Raw genomic sequence first — 17,424 nt, forward strand, 5'->3', positions numbered from 1 at the left:
AAAGAGTTCAGAAAAAAAATGGGAGTTCCCGTAGTGGCTCGGTGGTTAATGAACCCAACTAGCATCCTTGAGGATGAGGGTTTGATCCCTGGCCTCCCTCAGTGGGTTAAGGATCCAGCGTTGCCATGAGCTGTTGTGTAGGTCGCAGACGCAGCTCAGATCCTGCGTTGCTGTGGCTGTGGGTGTGGCCTGCAGCTACAGCTCCGATTTGACCCTTAGCCTGGGAACCTCCATATGCCATGGGTGTGGCCCTGAAAAGATTAAAAAGAGAGAGAGAGGGAAAGAGAGAGAGAGAGAGAGAGAAAGAAAGAAAGAAAGAAAGAAAGAAGAAAGAAAGGAAAGAAAGAAAAAGAAAGAAAGAAAGAGAAAGAAAAATGACTTCCTTTCAGGTTGGATGAAAATTCTTCCATCATATAGGAATAAATAATTGCAGTCTGACTTAAGAATTTGGATTACAAAGTGTAAGGCAATGAAACTGGTGTTAGAGGCCATTTGTTAGGGAATCGCTATAAGTGGAGTCCGTTTGTAATTTCTGCTATGGAATAAGCAGTTTCATCTCTAGGAAACAAATCAAAAATTCGCATGATTCTCCATGACCTTCTTTCCCTCGTAATCCTGATCAAAAAATCCTTCAGCCAACCTATCTTAGCCCGTTCCCTTCTCACAAACAACAGATGGTTTCTCAGTGAGCAGGAATTGAAACCCCTAAGCAGAAGTAGATTATCTGAATAATGGTTGAAGAGAGGTGTAGGAGGGAGCTGTAATAATGGCAGCCATCGCCACCCTAAAACAATCCAGAAACCTCCTATAATCACTCATCCTCCCCTCCATCATGTTTCTCGGTTCTAACACAGGCTCCGGCCACTGTCTGAACAGGGAACACACACACACACACCTTCTGACAGCTCTGAGCTTCCTTCTCCGCCCTTTCCTGTGGGGGAGCCAGTGAGTGATGAGAGGAGGGAAACCTGGAATCTGGCTAAACATTCCCAGAAGTTAGGTCACCAAAAGTTCTTGACCAGAGTATTCTGCACGCCTGAGGAATGGCTACTAGTGGATTAAAAGCAATAGCTAGGAGCTGGCCAGATCTTGGTGATTTGAGCACCAACATTATTAAAGACAGTAATGAGCCACTGAAAAAAATAGGAAGCCAAGTAGATGAAGAAATAATGAGGGAGAAGGGAGGGCCTTTGCTTACGTAGAAGACCACATGCTGACTGGAAATATGAAGGGAATGCTAGAGTTAGAAAACCATCGTTTTGTAGATTGGGTCAGGCAAGAATTACCAGTAGATGCTAAATCTAGGGGTCAATTTCCTTCTTTCTTTCCTTTTTTTTTTTTTTTTTTTTGTCTTTTTAGGGCCGCATCAGCAGCCTATGGAGGTTCCAGGCTAGGAGCTCTAGCCACCAGCCTACACCACAGCCACAGCCAAGCAACGCCAGATCCGAGACGCATCTTCGACCTACACCACAGCTCATGGCAACGCTGGATCCTTAACCCACTGAGCGAGGCCAGAGACTGAACCTGCAACCTCATGGATGCTAGTCAGATTCATTTCTGCTGAGCCACGATGGGAACTCCTAGGGGGAAGTTTTCAATGAGGAGTAGGATATTTGCATAGACCTATAGTTTCTCCTCACGGATTGTTTATTAGTAGCAAAGAAGGGGGGGAATTAATTACATAGTAGAGAAATCAGGCAACATCTTGACCCCAAATGAGAACAGTCTCTCTCTTTCTTGCTTGCTTTTTGTGACCGCACCTGAGGCATATGGAAGTTCCCAGGCCAGGGATTGAATACAAGCCACAGCTGCCAACTCACCTCCACCATGACCCAAGCCACTGCAGTTGGATGCTTAACCCACTGCTCCGCAGCAGGAACTCCAGAACGATCTATTTTTTAAAATGGGACTTCAAGAATATTAACGTCATAAAAGACAGAGAAAGCTGTTTCAGATTAAAGGAGACTGAAGAAGCAAGACACAATGGGTGATCCTAGACCCAACGGCAAGGAAGAAACTTGCTGTAAAGCACACTATTCAATAGATTAAAGCAGTATAACAATGTTAAATTTACGGAAGTGGGTAACTGTGGCTATGTAAGAGAACATCCTTATTGTTAGGAAATGCTCACTGGAATATTTAGGGGTAAAGGGCCATGACACATGTAAATTATCTTCAAATGTTTCAGAAAAAAATATTATGTATCTCTATCTACCTGCCTAGGTACAGAGAGAGAAAAAGAGCCTGAGCATAAATGATAAAGCAAAGGGGGCAAAATATTATCGATTGTTGCATCTAAGTCAAGAGCACATGGATGTATTTTGTACTATTTTTGAAGCTTACTTTCAAAAATGAAACGTTTCAGGAGTTCCCGTCGTGGCGCAGTGGTTAACAAATCCGACTAGGAACCATGAGGTTGCCAGTTCGATCCCTGCCTTGCTCAGTGGGTTAACGATCCGGCGTTGCCGTGAGCTGTGGTGTAGGTCGCAGATGCGGCTCGGATCCCGAGTTGCTGTGGCTCTGGCATAGGCTGGCGGCTACAGCTCCAATTCGACCCCTAGCCTGGGAACCTCCATATGCCACAGGAGCAGCCCAAGAAATGGCAAAAAGACCAAAAAAAAAAAAAAAAAAAAAAAAAAAAGAAACGTTTCAGAAGTGCAATAGTTCTCTACATTGGTGACGAATCTCCATCTACGTACCTCTCAATTACTTTTTATTGTGTGTCCGGTACTTTCCTGGGTCCCCTGGAGTGCCATAAATGAGGTTCTTACCCTTAGAAAACTTAACATCGCTCGAGGAATGAAGTCCCGCAAACAAGAAGCAGAGAAGGTTATAAAATTTCAGCCAGGAGTTTCAAAAATGGAGAAGAGATCAGAGGAGGTGGGTGGGGTCAAGAAAGGCTTCAAGGAGTTTCCGTTGTGGCTCAGTGGTCACGAACCCGACCGGTATCCATGAAGATGGGGGTTCGATCCCTAGTCTTGCTCAGTGGGTTAAGGATCCGGCGTTGCCTTGAGCTGTTGTGTAAGCTAGCAGCTGCAGCTTTGATTTGACCTCTAGCCCAGGAACTTTCATATGCCGCAGGTGTGGCCCTAAAAAGAAAAAAAAAAAAAAAGGCTTCAAGGAGGAGGTAGGCCGAGCCTTGAAGGCAGTACTTAAATCAGACATGGATATTTCAGACAATGTCAACAAATAGTTTGTGTAATGGAGGAGAGATAGAATGGACTGGAATGGAGGCTGGGTATTGGGAAGTATTGGCAAATATGGTTGAGCAGATAAGATAGGGCCAGTCTGTGAGCTCCTCAAGAGCAGTGTAACTGATCTCATGCAAAGCATCCCCCATAGCAGAGGGCACTGGGCCAAAGCCACAGGAGGTGCTCAATACAACCTTGTTATTTGGTTAAGAAAAAATAATTTCATTGAGCCCAAAACCAAGATAAGGAGTTTGTCCCCAGTCTGACACATAACAAGTATACATACAATTTTGTATAGGTATTGAGCGGAGGGCAGGGACTTTCTAAAGCCCAAGCCAAACAAGCTAAGAGGCAGTGCAGGACCTGGCTGGATATTGATGGAAGGTAGTAGGTCCAGGCGGCGAAACCACTGTGAAGTATTACTGTCCTAATGCAGAGCTTGTGCAAGAGTTGCCCCCATTTTAAAAGAACGACCTTGCAAGAAAGCTGTCCTTTTAGCAAAAGGATGAATCTGTCAGGGTGGGGGTATTTCAGACACAAAATGACGCTGCTTATCCTCAGTGCTTACAGGTGGAGCCAGGTTGCTCAGCCTTTTATTTATTTATTTATTTATTTTTGTCTTTTTAGGGCCGCACCTGAGGCATGTGGAGGTTCCCAGGCTAGGGGTCCAATCAGAGCTGCAGCTGCCAGCCTACGCCACAGCCACAGCAACGCAGGATCCGAGCCGTGTCTGTGACCTACACCACATCTCACAGCAATGCCGGATCGTTAACCCACTGAGAGTGGTCAGGGATCGAACCTGCATCCTCATGGATGCTAGTCGAGATTTGTTTCCACTGAGCCATGATGGGAACTCCTGCTCAGCCTTTTTTAGGAGATTAGAGGCCCAGTTCTCTCCCTAGAAGCAGTTGGATTCACACTGCTCAGTATTGTCCCAGGGCCAGTCTCTCAGCACCCCAGCAGACCCTTGCCCCCATCTATGATCTAGCAAAACTATATGCAAATTTTAATCAAACCCATTCCCCCACTAACTTGCATTAAAACATCAGCCGTTCGTCTTCATTTCTGATTTCTTTGGATCAGCCAGTCACTTCTTTTTTTTTTTTTTTGTCTTTTGTTGTTGTTGTTGTTGCTATTTCTTGGGCCGCTCCCACGGCATATGGAGGTTCCCAGGCTGGGGGTTGAATCGGAGCTATAGCCACCACCTACCCAGAACCACAGCAACGCGGGATCCGAGCCGCGTCTGCAATGCCGGATCTTTAACCCACTGAGCAAGGGCAGGGATCGAACCCGCAACCTCATGGTTCCTAGTCGGATTCGTTAACCACTGCGCGACGACGGGAACTCCAGCCAGTCACTTCTAATACCTTTAGGCTTGATGATGCAAACAAGCATCAAAATGCTTTAGAGGCAGGGTGGGCAAACTGTGGCCCACAAGTCCCCCTGCCTGTATTTGTAGGACCCTCATGCTAAGAGCGGTCTTAATATTTTTAAATGGTGGGAAACATCAAAAATAATAGTAAGTCAGGACATGTGAAAATGAGACTCACACGTGAATTTCAAATTTCAGTGTGTGTAAAGGAAGTTTTATTGGTGCACAGTCACACTTATCCTTTTACAGCTTATCAATGTCTGGTTGAACAGTTGCAGAGACCATGTGTCCTGCAAAGCCTAAAATACTTACCAGCTGACCTTTTACAGAAAAAGTTTGCAGACCCCTGGTCTGGAGCAACCCTTCCCGAGTTGGGGCGAGTTTGCCCTGCAGGGGACTTTTGGCATTATCTGGAGAGTTTTGGTTGTCACAGCTGGGGATGGGATGATGTGTGCTACTGACATCTAGTGGGTAGGGACGCTGCAACGCACAGGACAGTCTCCACAACAAAGAATTATCTGGCCTCAAATGGCAATAGTGCCGACGTTGAGAAACTGGATTCGAAGAACCTCAGATACTTCTAATAAAGGGGAAACTCCGCGCTTAACAAGGATCCCCGGATCTTTCATTTACATCAGCTCATGGAACTTTTCGCAATCACCCTGCAAGGGAGTTACTGATAGTCTTCTTTTACAGTGAACTTTTGAACACAACTTGCCCCAGAGCACACACAGCTGGCAAGTCTGTCTGGCTCCAGAGGCTGGATTTTTCCATGCCTCGCTGCCGGCCGGGCTCCTTGATGTCACAGGCGAGCGTTCTTCCGCTCGGCTGCCCCCTAGTGTGCGAGCTGCGCAGGAGCAGGCAGGTGCGGTTTCCTTGGTACTCCTGCCCAGGAGGCGGACCGCGCTCCTGTCTCCATCATCTGGCCACTGGGAAATGGGAAAGGAAGTCCACCTCGACTGCGACCAGAATTGCGAAAACTGACCACTCTCCCTCTTATCCACTTTAATGCTGGGAGAGACAAGGAGGCTTCCGTTCCTAGTAGAGCCAGAAAACCAAGTACTACTTGCTATCTATAGAAAGCTTTTCCAGTCATAAAGAACAGCCCAATCCATGAATTTGGGGGACGCTCACATCACAGTATTAAATACGAGAAGATACGAAGCACGGAGTTCTTCTCCTCCCAGAATTAAAACTCACCCGAATCAAGATTCTGTAGGATCTGGCAGTCCACCTTCTCCATCTATTATCCTAGATGATAATGAGCTCAAGGGATCAGTTAAATCCATGCTAATGAAGGAAAAGTAAAGGACTTCCTGCTCACCCCACTTCACCAATTGGGAATTCCAAGCCCAGATGGAGGGAGTGGGTCCAGCAGCCCCCCGACCCCCAGGAAGGTTGCAAGCCGGTTGATGGTGCCTCCTTGAGCCCATCAAGTCACCACCTTGAAAAGAAGCCACTCACTCCTTCTAAGGCAATCCATGGTGGGCACATCACCTAATGATCTAAGATCAGATCACACAACCTTTGAGCATTTCTTTGAATTTTATTGAAAATTGACATGGACATTAGAAAGGTATCAAGCTAAACAGTGCTGGTTTCAGGATGTTTCTTTCTTGGCAAATGAAAGCCCCAGAGGGGCAGTGACTGGTCACATCATTGAGCAAAAAGAACAAAGGAGAAGAAAGGACAAATGAACACAGATTCTGGAAAACATGCAAAGAGGCTCTCTCAAGAGATAGTGGACAGCAGAATGGCGAGAGTGGTAGCGGCACGTGGAATGAGCGCGCTCACATGGTGCTCTGATGCAATTTAGACCAACGGGTGCAAGGATCTGGCAACATCAAAGCTCTCCCTCCAGATCCCAGCTTGAGCAGAAACCTCTCTCAAAACTCCCACTGGCCTTAGAAGGCTGAATGGAGTAATTTTGCTCTCACTAAGCTTAAGTTCCCTCCCGTCTCTCCCTTCTCCGCCTGAGTGTTAGTAGATCCATGTTCACCCTTGCTGGGGGTCTGCGGAAGGTCTGTGAGTGCTGAAGACACTATGAATGTCCCTCGATTTTCTCTCCCCTCTTCAGCAATGTTCCAGGGTGCCCACAGACAGCTGACCCAGAGAATTGGGGTTTAAAAAGAAAGACGGAAAACTCAAAGGAGAACTTGTGAACAGAACTTCCACACCCACAGCTGAAGTCTCCTTACACTTGGCTGAGTCGTCCCGCAGCTGTCTCTCTGAGGTTACCTTTGGTCCATTCTCCAGCTCTGACAGTTCTTTTCCTGCCTCGTTAGGTTAGGACAAGATACTTCCATTTAAAATACCATGTAAGTCAGGAGAGAGCTTCTTGCCTGGTCACAGGGACACATGAACACTAGTTGACTGTGGGGTGTGTGTGTGTGTGTGTGTGTGTGTGTGCACGCGCAGCTTGGGGAGGGGAGGGAATTGGTTGGTTTCTGGTTTGAGACAATGTGAAACCCTAACTCTTCTATAATGGCAGTCTTCTCCTTTAGACTTAGTGCAGCTGCTGAAGACAAGATTAAAAAAAGCTGGAGAGGGAGAGAGAAAGAGAAAGAAAACATGAAATTAGCCCAAGACAAAGGACATTCAAAGTAAGACAGGGTGAGGGGAGTGGGCAGGGTGAGGCAGCACAGATTAAACTTGGAGAAGACAGGTAAGAAGCGGGGTCCCTGATGGACCATCCTCACGGGGAAGTCTGCTGAGAAGGTTTTAAGAACACCACACACCAGTTGAAAGCTTCTTGTTTTAATTTAAAAAGAAAAGCACATATTAACAGCCACATGTGAATGTCAAATGATTAAAACAAAAAAACATAAACAAAACCAAAAGTGATCTGTATTGCAGCTAGGAAAGCAAACTTAATAAGACAAATGAGGGGTGTGTGTGTGTGTACACGTAGGGATTTTTCAGAAAAGCCATTCCATTCCAGTCTGGGGTGGGGGTGGGGTGGGGTACAGAACGAGTCTAATGACTGGTTTTGTTTCACCAGAAGTAAACAGAGTACTTAGGGTATTTTTTCTTAAATAGTAACAACTGTACTAATTAAAAAGCATTTTCACAGAAGAAGGAAAAAAAAAACCTTTCTGTCTACAGTGAGACAGGCTACTCAATTCAAATAAGATTTTAATTCTTTTGATAGCCTCGGTTGACTTTCTAAAGGTCTCATGTCTCCTCGCAGGTTAGATTTTTTTGTTTACCAAACTTCCCTGATTACAAACATCACCCAGGGCACCTGTTAAATGGACGCCCAGAGAAGCTGACCACCTGACAGGTGCCCTTGACGCCTATCATCATCGGAAGTCCTCTGCTTTGCCCGCCCCTCCCCACCCTATCCTGGATATTTTTCTACAGGATAAAACCCTCAAAGGCCCCCTAATACTAATATTTCTCCAGAACATCCAAAGACTTGTCTCCAGGAACAGACACGAACAGAATCCATCCGTGAAATGGATCAGGAGTCAGAAGGCATGCAATTTAGCCTGGCTTCAGCCATGAAACAGCCCTGGGACCGCAAGTCCCTTTATTTCTCTGGGCCTCTGTTTCCTCTTAAAAAAAAGGGGGGGGGTCCTATCTACCTTCCAGACCAAAATGTCTCCATACGGAATCCCTGCCTAGTCTCTGAAGGTCTCTCAAAGGCTGGATGGCTGTAATACCTTTCGAAGTTAGTTTTCGGAGGTCCTCAAGCCTCAAGCAGTTAATCTGTAAACAAGTGCAAATGAGGGGCCTCCTATTTGTAATGCAAATAATTAGCCCAAGGGACGGAGAGTGGGTGAGGGTTTAAGTTTGGGATTCTCCGGAAGCAGCTGTGACCCTGGTCACAGAAACACCAAAGCTGCGGAAAAGAAGCCTTTTCCAAGGAGACCTGACCCTAACTTAGCATCTCCCTGAGCTATTGGCTAAGTCTCCCAGCTTTTTTGTTTTTTAAATCTTGGACCACAGGGGCTCCTGAACTGCTCCACTGGGACTTGGATTTTCTCAAGAAACTAGCTTGTGCTTTGGTGGCATCACCTTCGTACTTGCTTTTGGCCACTTGCCAAATCAGTGACTCGCCGAACAGATCAAAGCCACACTCTTGCTTTGCCAAGAAGAAACGATAAAGTGCATGTCTTCGTTTGCTTTTTGTTTTTTCTACTTTTCACCTCCTGTTATTATCTGTTATTGAAGAACCAACCCCTCCCCATTCTCAACACTTCTAAAAGGCCTGGAAATGGGGCGTCACCTTGTTTGACATGTGTTTTGAAAGAAAGTGACCAAAGAAAAACAAACCCTCACAAAAAAATAAAAATAAAAACGAAGGTGGTCATGGTCCATGCCGGTGGACTGAGAGGCAGAAATCAAGAGAAGAAGTGGGGCTTGAAGTAGAAGTACGTGGTGGGGCGGGGGGTGGGGGGGGACCCGGCTGCCTGGCATCCCAAAGGAAAGCTGTCAGTTACAAGAGGAACCTTGGCTTAAAAGGCTAAATGGAGTCCAGTCCAGCTGTAGCGGGGAATGCTATTCAGTACACAGCCATGGGTTACTGCAAAGGAAGGGCAGAGAAACGGGGTGTTAGCCACAGATCGTTGCCAGGTCACCTGCAGCTCTCACGCTCTCACTGGCCAAACACCAAAGGCCACTGCGCCTCGTGGCCCTGACAGTGGAGGGCTGTCTATCGCAAAGGGGTTCCCAAAGCCACTCTCAGGCCCCAGTATAAGAATTAGGGCTGGAAGATCTTCGACTATCAAATCCTTAGACTGGAGATCAAGTTAGGGACCTTCCAAGGCTCGACATCTCTTTTTTTTTCTCTCCCACAGACGGTCTCACCTCTTCTTATTGGGAGACACGTGCAAAATACAGATGGAAACTCATCATCGCATTCACCAAATAAATAGACTGGAAGATGCACCAAAGCCAGACTGAAAACACTGATTCTCTGACCGCTCAGTTTGGCGACAGCGGCTGATTATGCCCGCGATGGCCCTGCCTTGTTGGGATGGTGTGGCGTCCCAAGGGGAGTTACATAGGGCATGCCGAGACAATTCCATAAGACACTAGGCTGGTAATAATATTCAGGTTTATTCTCCCTTCTGCACCTGTGGGGTACCCATATTATAAGGAGGGCAAACATGCTACTTTCTTCAGTCGTTGTGTTGTCTGGGAAGGGCTAGGTGTAAATAAACTCATTCCAGATTCTGAATCCAGCTTGAGTGCATCCAAACTGGAAAGGGCTGGGCTGACAGGCCAGAAAGAAAAGGCACCAAGTGACCTCCTTCTGGAACCTTCTGAGAAGGGGCTGTGGGGTGTTTGGGGAGGCCCAGTGACCGGTGCTCACCCAGTCATGGTGGATGCAAATACCTCAGGGAAACAAGTAGCAGTGACAGCTGGGACAGGGAGGCTGGTGGTATGGAGTAGCAGATGGGACCCCTGAACATGTCACCCCCTGGCAAGGATGCGGTGGGGAGTGGCCGGCTGGGGGCACTGGGAGGAACACTGGCTGAGATGCAGGATGCATCTCCAAGCCATGCGACTGCTGGCTTCTTGACCAGAGGCCTGACCCTGTCCTCGGACTCCTGGACTTCTAGAAACCTTGACGGGAAGAGAGGGGAGGGTGGAGGTGGTGTGCCCCCTAGACGTGTTAAGGGCGAATTAGAGAAAGGGAGGCCCAGCTCTGTTGCGCAGGAAAAGGGTGTCTACAGGAAGCCCAAACTGAAAATAAAAAGAGAAGTTGGGTTAATGAATGGATGGATTAATGTCCAAAAACAAAAAAAAAAGTTAGAAGAAAATTGTCATGATGACTAATGGATAAATTAGAATTTAGCTCTGTTAGATGGTCTAAAGGCCTCATTCCATTGGTTTCTGGGAACGTGCTTTCTCTCTCAATCACCCACACGCATACCTCTGAGTGGTGAGTAGTGACATTAGTTTGCAAAATAATGATCAACTTAAGCTGCGAGAATCCTTTCTCTCTCTTCTTAATTATGATGTCCTGACTAGTGCCCCCCACCCGGACACCAGGTACAGGAGTACCTTCGGTAAATCTCCAGGTGGCCTCAGGCCAGGGGACAGAGTGCCAGGCTCTGACTGCTTTGTCCCGGAGGAGGCAGAGGTAGAGGTTTCACCTCAGGTCACCTTCAAAGAGTCTCAGTCAGCTAACTGGTACCAAAGTGTCTGGGGGTGGTGGCTGGGCTCTGAGCTAGGGTCCCACCAGTCACCTGAAAACCTGGACTATGGAAATCCATTACTGCTTTGTGCTCACTCTGCACTTTGACCTTCCTCCCATTTAAACTTCACCCTTGTGGAGTTCCCGTCATGGCTCAGTGGTAACAAACCCGACTAGCATCCACGAGGCTGCGGGTTTGATCCCTGGCCTCGCTCAGTGGGTTAAGGATCCCGCGTTGCCATGAGCTATGGTGTAGGTTGCAGATGTGGCTCGGATCTGGCGTTGGTGTAGGCTGGCAGCTGTAGCTCTGATTGGACCCCTAGCCTGGGAACTTCCCTATGCCGTGGGTGCGGCCCTAAAAAGACAGAAAGACAAAAAAAAAAAAAAAAAAGATATTGGTGATGGACAGTTAAAAGCATACGCTGAGCGTAGTCACTTCCTCAGAGTGACTACATCACACCTACACACACACACACACACCACACACACACACACACACACACTCATGTGAATGGCAATTTATACCAGGAATTAGGAGTTTTGCTTTCCTGTCCCAGTTCTGCCACTAACTCACTGTGCGATCCCTGGCTAAGTCTCTCACACCCCGCACTCCTCCATTTATTCATCCTGTAAACTGAAGCTCCGTCCTTCCCCCTCAACCTCATAGGACTGTTGTCAGGTGGAAATGGGATCTCATACAGAAAAACACTTTGAAGAGTGTTAACATGGAATACAAATGCTCAGCTCCGTTCTTCCTTGTCTGCCTCCTAGAAAACACTGCAGTGGCCTGGATTCTGGGCTTCATGGGAAGGCTGAAATATTCTGACATGTGTAGGCTGTCCATATACTGTGCAGTGCCCCCCCCCGCCCCCGTCAAGGGTCAAAGGGGCTGGTAACCGATGAGACATAGCATCTGCAACTCTGTACGGGTCACAGAGAAAGAATTTCTCTTGCAGTTGCAGACGGCTGCCAGTAGTGCCTGAAGCAATTTCAAAACCAGTGAGGAACAGTAAGCTTCACTCTGCCTGCAGCAGCATCAATGAGGGCTGGCCTTTGTGAGCCACTTGGGGCATGAGGGCTTTGGAGAAGGGACAGGCTGCCTTTGCTGCTTTCAAACCCCCAGGGAGCCAGGACCTCCATCTCCTATTTGGTTTGGAACAGCTTTCGTGTTCTGCTGGGGAGAAGCACGCCAGAAACAGCCAATCTAACTTAGGGTCAGGGTTGGCTGGTCTCGCTGGCCAATTGCCTCTCATTTGTAAATTATAGCTTTAAGTCTAGCTTTGCCAGGATTCATTTTAGTAAAGGCCACTCCTGGTGATTTACTCAGGGAAAGCTGAACCAGATTGTGTCAAGCCGCATTAATTCGGGTTTCATAAACTGAAGTCCAACTGACCAGGATGCATCCTTCCTGTTCTCATTGCAAAGGAGAGGAACAAGGAAGATACACGTGAACTGAGTGTCAGCGCCCCCTGCTGGGCACGGGGCCTGCAGCGGTGGACAGACAGCTGGTGGACAGACAGCCCCTCTAGGGCTCGAGAGTCTTCTGACATGGAAACCTGCTGTTTCATTCAAGTCAACTAACAGGGCTCTAAGAGTTGCCTCTAAGCCAGACAGTAAATCATTCCGTTGTTCTTTGAGGGTTGTTGCCTTTGGCCCAATTTCATGGGCCTTATGTTTCAGATGCCTCTGGGGACTTCCTCTTTGGGATTCGCTAGAAAGTAGGATGTTTTGCCAGCTGCCCTGAGTCCCCCGAGCAGTAGCTGCAGCAATCAGCTTGGTGACTCACAGCAGGCTCTCCGTTTAAATCATCAGCTGCATGGGTGAGTGGGGAGAAGCCTTCCCAATATTTTGCATTCCCTGATCCAAAAGCCACATGTAAAAGGCCTTTAGGAGACAACTGGGGTATTCTGAACACTGGCTAGAAATGTTATGCGAACAAACTGGTAATTTTGGAGGTGTGATAATGGTGGCATTGTGCTTTTGTGTTTTTTTTTTTTTCCAAAGAGTCATTAGCTTTTCGAGATACATGCTGACGTCTTTACAGATGAAATGATATGGGTTTTGCTTTACAATCATCCAGCCAGTTTGGGGTAATAGATGAGACAGGACTGGCAGATGTGGACAGTTGTATGGGGGCTGGATTGTGGACACATGGGGCTGCATTCATTACCCTCACTCTTCTTTTGTTCCTGTTTGAAAGTTTCTACGATAAAGTTTAAGAATGGTAATTAGCCTAATGATGTTAAGTTAGAAACATTTATCTTCCGTCCCCACTCACGACCTGAGTCTAGTAGAACAGACAGAAGACACTTCATCGTTGCTTTAATCAACCTATACACTATGTCTCTATATAACCAGGGGCTGCTTTATTCACTTCTGTAGACATAACACCTAGCCCTCAGAAATCCACCTTACCTGCCTACCTCCTCGTCAAAAGTGTTCATGAAGCTGGTGTTTACATGTAAAGAATTCTCTACATCTGAGAACTCTTCATTTTATCCACTGTATCATGTTGGGGGGGGGGTTACACAGCCAAAGGAAACTGGAGAACTTGAACTCCTTGGATAAGAAACAGCCGCCAGAGGAAACAGAGAAGCAAGTTTCCATTGGCTCAGAACATCCCAAACCTGGGGGTCAAGGCTGACCTTGACACTGCAGGACAGGGTTTGTGAACCCAAGAGTTTCCCCGTCACTACAGTTTAGTCAATTTTGAAAGTAATGATGACGGCTACTTAAGGGGGAAGAAAAATCGCCTCAACTGAAACCTCAAATATTGATCACAGGATCCGCCTAAGCTACCTAGCTGTTTCTAGCAGCAAAAGTCTGAAAACAGCCCATTTTTAATCAGGAAGGCCAACATTCCACATGTACACCTGAAATCACACCAGACTCTTTTTTTTATATTATAAGTCACTCGAGCCAACCAGCTAGGACAATGAAGCAGCTTCTTTTATATTAGATATGTGTGTTGGGCAGAGGGTAGGATTTGGGGAGGTGTGTTCTAGAAGCCACTGCCAGTTCTATTTAGAGTTAATAAAGCTTACCAGGACCCTGGGTCTCATGCAGCATGCAGCAAACAGCAGAGTTAACTGTAAAACAGTAAGAGCTGATGAAGATGGAGTGAGCTTGGGGAGACATCAAATATTATGAGTTGACACAAACAATGAAGAGCTAGAGGTCAAAGGAGATTAGGAGGAGTGGGGAAGGGAAGAGGAGGATGGGCGGGGAGGGACCCCCCCCTGAAACACAGGTACTCTTTTTTAACCTCTCAAAGGGCAGCCAAAGGAAATTCTCAGTATGTGACTCCGGTAGATGCAACCACCATTTCTCCAGAAGAAAGGCTGCCACCCTCACTTCCACCCTCAAGCCCCCCACCCCCACGGGACCAGAGAGACACAGGTCTCATGATGGGCCTTCCAGAGGGTAGCCAGCTGTTCAGGGAAGTACCTAAAAAGCCCAGGTCTGGGGCCACTTATACATTTGACGTATGGAAGAGGATGGGCAGTTTGGTCAGGCTCTCTTGCTACCAGGAGGTGTCACGTGCCATGAGGGGCCCACCCATCTCAACACTGGAAAAGGGCGCCGTCACCAACTCCAAACATTCCTGGAGACTGGAGAGGCATGTCTTCCTATACAGGGTCTTCTGTCTGGGGGTCAGGGTGGTGGGGTGGTTGATTGGGGGCAACTGGGAGGAAGCCTGGTCTGGGAGGAACTTCCATGGCACATCTCAACTGGGACTATTGATAGCTTAGTGTCAAGCAGGGTCTGAACAAATGAATCTCCTAATTCCTGCCAGCAGGCTGCAAAACTGCCCCAGGGACTGAGTTAACAAACACCACGGACTATGAAGGCAGCAGGTTGGAGCTGGCAGACAAATTTAGACTTCTCTGATCTTAAAAATAGGAATCCATTCCTTCTGGTGCAACTAACACACCATGACAGATCAGTTAATATACAGTGTGTCCAAAGAGTCTTTTTTCAGACTAGACTACTTGAACTTTAATTATCAGGGAATACTGAAAAAAGTTAATAAGTCAGCGACTTTGACATACAGTGTTGAGATTCATAACAAAAAATCTATGGACTAAGTGGTGAAAATGTCCAAAATGGCCACTTTTTTTTTTTTTTTTTTTGACCGTGCCTGCAACATGTGGAAGTTCTGGGACCAGGGATCAAACCCTCACCACAGCAGCAACCCAAGCCACAGCAGTGACAACGTCATATCCTTAACCCACTGAGCCACCAGGGAACTCATCCAAATTACACTTTGGAAAAAAGAATAAGCAGGTGGCAAAACTGAGTGCCTTCAAATATAAAATATTTTATTGCTGTATTTTATTGTTGGTGAGAAGTTGTACTGTTTTTATGCCTAAGTGATAAGTCGGCACAGACGAAAGGAAGATGTTTCCTCCTTCTGGCAAATATCCAATAATTGAGTCTAGCAGCAAGGGGCTAAGAACAGAAGACGATGACCAAGGCCATCTTTTAGATCCTCAGGCCGCCTTAGTGAGGACACTGCCGGACTCTCCACATGAGGGCTTCTGCAGTCACACTGCACAAATAACTAGAGCGCAAGGGACCACGGGATGTTTTCCTGGTGTTGTATAGGTCTCTTCAGAAATGCTTTCCTTGGAGTTCCCATCATGGCACAGCGGAAACGAATCCGACTAGGTTGGGGGTTCGATCTCTGGCCTTGCTCAGTGGGTTAAGGATCCGGCATTGCCGTGAGCTGTGGTGTAGGTCACAGACACAGCTCGGATCCTGCATGGCTGTGGCTGTGGTATAGACTGGCAGCTGTAGCTCCAATTTGACCCCTACCCTGGGAACCTCCATATCCTGCAGGGGCGGCCCTAAAACCAAAAGAAAAAAAAAAAAGAAATGCTTTTCTTGAGAGTTCCTGTTGTGGCTCAGTGGTTACAAACCCGACTAGTATCCTTGAGGATGCGGGTTTGGTCCCTGGCCTTGCTCAGTGGGTTAAGGATCCAGCATTGCTGTGAGCTGTGGTGTAGGTTGCAGACGCAGCTCGGATCTGGTGTTGCTGTGGCTGTGGCATAGACCGGCAGCTGCAGCTCCTATTCGACCCCTAGCCTGGGAAACTCCATATGTCACAGTGTTCGGCCCTAGAAAGAAAAAAAAAAACAATGCTTTTTTCTTCTCTGGTTCTGGGAGGAGGAATGGACAACTTCAGCAAGCAAAGCCTAGGCTTGGGTCAGGGTTATTGAGCCACAAGGTAACCAGCAGCCCATGCTATCCTGTCTCACTGAACCCCAGGGGAGCTGGATGGATTGTACAGTTACTCCCCAGGTTGAGGATGGGGTGCGCGGAAGATACTAGCATCTGAGGGCTCCCCACCAAGTTCCTGGTACCCCAGGCTGGGAACAACTAAGCAGCCAACAGGGAGGGACAGGAAGGGGTGAGAAATCGGGCCCAGGCTACAGCCTTCAGCAGCAGCGCTTAAACTCTGCTGGCTGCGGCCGTGAGAACCAAGGTGGGGAGGGGAGGGGGTATCCGGGCATGGAGAGGTGCACGACCTCAGACTCAGGACAGGCGAGAAGGCCTTTGAGTCACCGGGGGGAAGAGGGTGCCCAGAGGCTTCTGCCACCCTCTCTCTGGCCTTCTTTTCATTCATCTCTTTCTTGTCACTTTGCAGCTTCTCGTTGTGTCCTTTCTTTCTACTCTCTCACGATCCTTTTGCTTTCCCCCACTTTCCTCCTACCTGGAGTTTGCAGGGCTTTCCCAAGAGGCCGAGCAGGAGGGCTGGGCCTCTGGGGCCACATACAGCCCTGCCTACTCTCAGCTCCCCAAACTCAGGGAATCCCAAGGTCCCATGGGAACACCAGGTATAGGGCCTATAGGCCCACAGCTGGCCTCTGTCACTGCCCTGAGGGGACGAGCAGGAGGAGGAAGCCCTCACCCCAGAGCAGCCTGCTACTTACTTTTTCTTCTCTTTGTCTCTTTTCAGCGTCTGTGAGCCTCCAGCCTGGGAGCCCTGGGACTGGAGCAGCTCGGCCGCCGTCTTTCTCTGTTTGAAAGCGTTCACTTCGTCATCCAGGGATTTCTTCTTATCCTCCAGCTTCTTTTTCTCGTCCTGGTGTAGTTTCTTCAGACGGTCAAACTTCTCATGCAGCTGGCAGGGAAGCACAGGGATTTGGGGCGGGGGCCACCCCCATGAGCAGATCCCAGCTGAGCCGAGCCCGGGGTGGGGGGGACAAGCAGGCCTGTGACCTGCAAGACCCTGGGACTTGAGACATTTCCGCCAGAGACAGCTATGACTGCATCAAAGAGCACCATGTTCTGGATAGTTCTCTTGGCATTTTACCTCCTCATTTCTGCTCCTGAATATGGTCAGGGAAATGCACATTCTGCTTAATCAAGCAGTTTATTTATTTAAAAGGGTCCCCATAGGAGTTCCCGCTTTGGTGCAGTGGGTTAAGAATCAGATTGCAGCAGCTCGGGTTGTGCAGGTTGGTCCCCGACCCAACATGGAGGGTTAAAGGATCCAGTGGTGCTGCAGCTGCAACTCAGATTCAACCCCTGACCCGGGAACTTCCATGTGCTAAGGGTGCATATAAATAAAAAAAAAAAGAGTCCCATACAGTAATAACTACATCGATTATAATCTAGAACATCTATCAAGTGCTTACTATAGGCCAGGAACTGACTTTTATAAGCACTTTATATGTATTAACTCATTAATCATCACAACAACCCTA

At 47.7% G+C, this 17,424-nt stretch overlaps 1 protein-coding gene across 16 annotated transcripts in view; it reads right to left on the reverse strand.

The window, feature by feature from the left end:
• SEPT6 (septin 6) overlaps positions 6,090–17,424 on the reverse strand; it is a 72,871-nt gene continuing 61,536 nt past the window's right edge. For 5 of the 16 annotated variants that reach the window (XM_003135344.5, XM_005673868.3, XM_013986374.2 and 2 more), the window contains 3 exons: positions 16,648–16,838; positions 13,756–13,800; positions 9,607–10,257 (listed from right to left, as the gene is read on the reverse strand). In XM_003135344.5, the coding sequence (XP_003135392.1) occupies positions 13,797–13,800; positions 16,648–16,838 (195 nt within the window). In that variant the 3' untranslated portion in view covers positions 9,607–10,257; positions 13,756–13,796. Of the gene's footprint in view, positions 7,104–7,304; positions 9,092–9,606; positions 10,258–13,755; positions 13,801–16,647; positions 16,839–17,424 lie in introns of those variants that run through there. The other 11 variants (XM_021080249.1, XM_021080248.1, XM_013986373.2 and 8 more) reach the window with 6 other exon arrangements.

The sequence above is a fragment of the Sus scrofa genome, chromosome X (genome assembly GCF_000003025.6).
Source record: "Sus scrofa isolate TJ Tabasco breed Duroc chromosome X, Sscrofa11.1, whole genome shotgun sequence".
NCBI classification, from domain to species: Eukaryota; Metazoa; Chordata; class Mammalia; order Artiodactyla; family Suidae; genus Sus; species Sus scrofa.